General features: G+C 47.9%; 1 gene segment (V, D, J or C); it reads right to left on the reverse strand.

Moving 5' to 3' along the window:
- LOC106724635 overlaps positions 1 to 2,671 on the reverse strand; it is a 4,175-nt gene extending 1,504 nt beyond the window's left edge. Inside the window, 2 exon segments of the V gene segment in view lie at positions 2,145 to 2,455; positions 2,560 to 2,671. Coding sequence covers positions 2,145 to 2,455; positions 2,560 to 2,605 — 357 coding nt within the window.
- Between the last annotated feature and the right edge of the window lie 3,117 nt (positions 2,672 to 5,788).

The following is a 5,788-nucleotide window of genomic DNA, read 5'->3' on the forward strand; positions in this document are numbered from 1 at the left end:
GTGTACACGCCTATGTTTGCATGCACACACATATTCACATAACTGACTGCCCTCCCTGGAAGCACAGAAGAAGAAGCCCCCAGAAGAAGAAGCCGCCCACCTTTGGTCCTGGCGCCAGCGCCTGGGGCTGGCTGCAGCCCAGGAGATGGATAAGGTACTGGCCAGAGGTCCCAGGCTGCAGCCACCCGGAGAACTGTCAGCCCTGTGGTCCAAGGCACCAGCACCTGTGGCCAGGGAAATAGGTTTCCTCTTCTCCTACTGCAGTCATTACTGCAATATTCCCCTTCTGAATTTCTCTCCTGTGCTGCAACCCAACTCCACTTTTCATCGGAAGGATACAGAACAGAGAGGGTAGTGTTAACAGCTTACATTTTTAAGCCGGTAAGATTGGTACTTAAGCATATAAATGGAAAACTAGAGTCCTTAAGGTAACAAAGGACAGGGACAGCACATGACCTATTATATCTAGCAATCCATATGGGGACTGAAAACTTTGCAATGATGACAATTAGTGAAGATATGAATCAACTAAAATAGTTGACAGGGACAATTCTTCTATCTTTGAAAATATCTACATCAAATCTGTTTAAATATATTTTCATCTGCATAATATAACACATTCTGACAAGACCACCACCACCACCAATGTGGTCAATGTTGTGCCAATAAATGTTTAATAACTGAGGGACACCCCCCCCCCCGAGTGCACAAATTTTTGTGCACCGGGCTACTAGTAATCAATAATTCTTCTACTCATTTTATGTAGATACTAGAGGTCCAGTGTCCCTCAGCCTGGCCTGCACTTTCTCCAATCTGGGACCCCTCGGAGGATCTCCAACTGCTGGTTTAGGCCTGATTCTGCAGCCAGCAGTCAGACATTCCTCTCACCATATGGGACAGCTGGCTCCTAACCGCTCACCAGCCTGCCTGCCTTATTGCCCCAAACCTCCTCTGCCTACCTACCTGATCACCCCTAACCACTTGCCTGCCTACCTGATCACCCCTAACCACTGGTCTGTCTACTTGATCACCTCTAACCACTCTGCCTGCCTGCCTGCCTGCCTGATTGGCTCAGCTGCTTGCTGGTGGGCAGGGACACCCCAGTGAGAGGCTGTGGTGGTTCTGGACTAATGGTCATTATGGTCATGACGTTATATTGTCTCTGGACTTTTATTATATAGGATCATTGTTCTTCACACATAATGCCCCCCTATCTCGTTTTTGCTCATATTTATGGTTATTAAGTGGGATTGGTAGTCACACTTTATATTCCTTTATGTTTGACTGCTGACAATTGATGGCTGCAACCTACCACTTCTTCATAAGCCCCACAGGGGACTCTAATAGGAAAGGTTTGTTCTCCTCTTCATTTGTCACCAAGAGGTTGGAACCACACAAAGAAGCAGAATGCTTCCCACTGACCCCCCACCGCACAGAAAATAAAAGCCTCCTTTTATGCCTCTGTCCAAGCACCTTTGATTTCCTGGAGGGCCCTTCCTGTGCCTCCCAGAGATTTCAACTATGAGCACAATGATCACTCCATCTCCTTTGGTGTGTGTGTTTCTCGTCAACCTGGTCATCTGTACAAGCTGCTATGGGTCCCCTGCTTCTGCCTGATGTCACCTACTCTTGGTGCTATGAGCATGACTATTAGTCAGTGACTCACTACCATGGTCCTTCTTCTCTAGCTTTGGGGTCACATGACTCTGGTGCCCACTGTCTAGCGCAAATGTGTCCTGCTGTTGCCTGACTGGGGCCCTGAGCTGTGTGGGGCTGAGTTGCACTGTTGAGTCAGCAGAACCTCTGGTTGAACTTAGGAGCAGAATTTTTAATCATTAATTGGTAATTGACACAGAGTGTTTGAAAAATAAATCTCTGCAGTTTGTCCACGTGAGAAAGTTGTCTCTGTTTACAACAGACTTTCTAACTCAGAAACGTCAGAGGTAAGTGCAGAGTCAGGAATCCAGATGTTTTCTGAGGGAAACTGTGACATGAAGGGGAAACCACACAGGAAAACAGACCAAACCTCCAACTGCACCTGCTGCTGGTATGGGCATTGTTTTCAGGGACCCTGAGGCCCCCTGGTGGTCACAACCTCTGCTGCATGGAAGTTTGTGTCTGGGCTCACACTGACTTCCCCTCACTGTGTCTGTTCCACAGTAATACATGGCTGTGTCCTCGGCTCTCATGCTGTTCATTTGCAGATACAGCGTGTTCTTGGCGTTGTCTCTGGAGATGGTGAATCGGCCCTTCACAGAGTTGGCATAGTTTGTGGTACTTCCATCAGGATTCATTCGACATAACCATTCCAGACCCTTCCCTGGAGCCTGGCGGACCCAACCCATCCAGTAGCTACTGAAGGTGAATCCAGAGGCTGCACAGGAGAGTCTCAGAGACCCCCCAGGCTGCACCAAGCCTCCCCCAAACTCCACCAGCTGCACCTCACACTCGACACCTGCAAACACAAAGACATCCTGGTCACAAAATGCTGATCTGTATACTGTTTATCTCACCCCTGCCCACTCACATACTCAGTGTCTCTAGTTCTCCATAAATTACCTCTCAAAAAAGCCATAAGGAAAATCCAGCTGAGCTTGAACCCCATGGTGAGTGGTCTGTGTTCAGTCCCGATCAGGGGATGGGAACACCTGGGGATCCTGAGGCTGGGCTCTTGTCCCAGAGCTGCAGGGTTAGAGCTGGGCTGGTTTTTATGGGCAGAGGAGGACCTATTTGCATGTCCTCCTGATATATAGGGAGATCTGGGGTTGGATTATGACATAAAGTACATGGTCCCAGAGTGTGTCATGTTCAAGGGGGTTTTCTGTGAAGAATTACTCCTTACACTTGGGCCTGTGCTCTCCCCAGTGGACACAAATGCTCCAGGAGATCTGTACAAAGACCCAGGAGAGAAAATTGTCATAAAAAGAAAAAGAAGAGGTTTAAACTGAGAGATGCCTTTGACAGTCACCAGTAATAACAACTAAGAGAAAGCAACCCTCACAACCAGAGAAAGAAGTAAAAGTCAGGAGACGGGAAGTTTCATCTGACACTATTTCCCCTACAAAGTGATCAGAGGATAAACTAAGCCCAGAGTGTGAGCCTAGAGCCAGTGGACCAAGTGTTGGGGGAGAGAGGAGAGTCTATGTGGGTCCCTGGGAACCAGAAGCATGAACTATAGAGACACAGACAGAGCTCCCGGGTCCTATTCCTTCAGGGGAGTTTGGTGCTGGACTTGTAGCAGCTGCACTGCCTCCTTTGTTGTGTTTATTCTCCAGACTCTGTTGGAAAACCAGTTTCATACATTAGGATACAGAACACTTTTTAAAAAATATGCATGCATTTGTTAAAGCTTTGAAGACATTTAACAATTTATTAAAGTCAGAAATACAAATTCTTAATATTCATTCTAGAAACACAAGAATTCAATTTCAAAGGCTTTAGAAAGAATTCCTGATGAAGATGTTACTATTACATTCTTTGTTAGACTGGTACTTGGAGCACGTTGATTATCATTTCACCATTTCACCCCCAACCCAGTGCCTGGCTAAATTGGTCAGCAGTAGCACATGAGATTGTGGATAGATGAGAGTCTCATATTCGTATTTATCTAAGTGAAGTATATAGCACCAGGTTTCCCATTTAATGAAATGCAGTTCCTTTTACAATTCTTTGGAGCAATAAGCCTTTATATTCTCATTTTCCCCAGTCAGAGAAGAGCCACTCAAGTGTCTTTGTCCTACTTGTCAGGAGTTAAAGCACTGGATGAATTATCACCACAGGACTCCTGATAAGGTGCAGGTAAAAATTCTCAGAAGGTGCTTTACTCTGTTCTCTCACATCTCAGATTCACTTGGCTGGTCACAGGTAGGCAGGTAAAATGGGTTAAACATTTGACAAGTCAATTTCTACACAAATAGGCTATGAATGTTAGTGTAAGGCATGACTGAAGAAACAGAACCAGCACTTTGCTCCAACGTGACCATGTAGCTCTGAAGAAGTGGCAAAAACCATCCCAGCCACCTTGCGCCTCCAGCCAGGTGCGGTGCTGCCCCATGAGACAAGCGCACAGCAAGGTCACCAGGCTCTGGCAGTCCAGGTCAACCCTGGCATCCCACTTCTTCAATGCCCACTTGTGGCTTGCTGGCGGTCTCTCCAGCAGGAACCCCACGAAAGTCAGGAGTGCCACCACCCAGCCCCAGTTGGGGCCCGGGGGTGTCAAAATATGTTCTGCATCATGTTGGCCACCATCTCCACACAGTTACCCCAACATTGGCGGTAGCGGGTCCAAGAGAGCTGGTAATGCTCCTGTGAAAGGGAGGCGACGGAGTGCATCACAGCAGCCTCAAGCGAGGATGGTGGGTGTGGGGAGCTGCTGGGCCTCCTGGTGTAGTACTCCAGGGAGTCCATTAGCAGCTGGCGGGTGAGCAACTTCAACTGGTCCTCCATGGCCTGGTGTCAGCCAGGGTCCTGGCCCCGCCAGTTTTGTAGGCCTGTCTGCGCCTCCGCTCTGGGACAGGGTGTCCCAGGATATAGAACACTTTTAAGCATAACCAGTTCTATTTAGGTGGAGTTGTCGTTAATGATTTAGGAGTAATTAACTTTACATCATGGAAATGTGATTGGAAACCTGATTGTAAGGACAGAAAGAAAGGCCTTTCTTTTCCTTTGCTGTGGCCACCACAATGTATGAGAAGCACCTGATAATGAAACCCCAAATTGTTAGCTTCTCTGATTCAAATAGCCCCTCTGTTCAAACTGAGGGAGAAGATAGCTACTCTCAAGGCTGCATTGTTGCATTTCCCTCCTCCCTGCTGTTTTCAGAACTCAGGGATAATTCACACCAATGAGTTGTTTCTTTCTGATTTAGACATTTTACATTTCCTTTACTTTCTAATTATTCTGACAAGGACTTCTAGTTTTGATGAATAGAATTATTCACAAGGGAGCCCTTGTCTTGGTCCTGATGTAAGAAGAAAAGTTGGAAATTTTCTCTGTGTAACATGATGTCACTTGTTGGCTTCTCAAATCTGGCCTTTAGTATACTGAGGTCCATCACTACTCTACCTAATCTCCCAATAATTTAAATTCTGAAGCTATTTTCAATTTTAAAGGTTTCATTCTATATATATTCATATGATGTACTAGAGGCCTGGAGCACGAATTCGTACACAGGTGGGGTTCCTCCGTCTGGCCAGCCATATGGGCCGATCAGGGCCATCTCGCCCAGTCCAGATGGGGGCTGATCAGGGCTGGTGGCCTGAGAGGGACCGCAGGAGGGTTGCAGGGTGTGTCTGGCCCCATCTTGCTCAGTCTCAATTGACCAGACCCCAGCAGCAAGCTAATCTACCGGTCAGAGCATCTGACCCCTGGTGGTCAGAGCACATCATAGTGTCCAGTTGGTCGACCAAGAGGTGACCACTTGGTCAGACATAGTGACCACTTGGTCAGACACTTAGCATATTAGGTTTTTATATATATAGACTAGAGGCCCAGTGCACAAAAATTTGTGCACTGGAGAGGTCCCTCAGCCAGCCTGTGCCCTCTTGCGGTCTGGGACCCCTCAGGGGATGTCCACCTGCTGGCTTAGGCCCACTCCCCGGGGGATCGGGCCTAAGCTGGTAGTCAGACATCCCTCTGGCAGCCTAGGAGCCCTCGGGGGATGTCCACTTGCCAGCGGGGAGCATGCCTAAGCTGCAGTTGTACATCCTTAGTGCTGCTGAGGAGGTGGGAGAGGCTCCCGCCACCACCACTGTGCTGGCAGCCATCAGCCTGGCTTGTGGCTGAGCAG

This window comes from Myotis brandtii, unplaced genomic scaffold (genome assembly GCF_000412655.1).
Source record: "Myotis brandtii unplaced genomic scaffold, ASM41265v1 scaffold910, whole genome shotgun sequence".
NCBI lineage: Eukaryota > Metazoa > Chordata > Mammalia > Chiroptera > Vespertilionidae > Myotis > Myotis brandtii.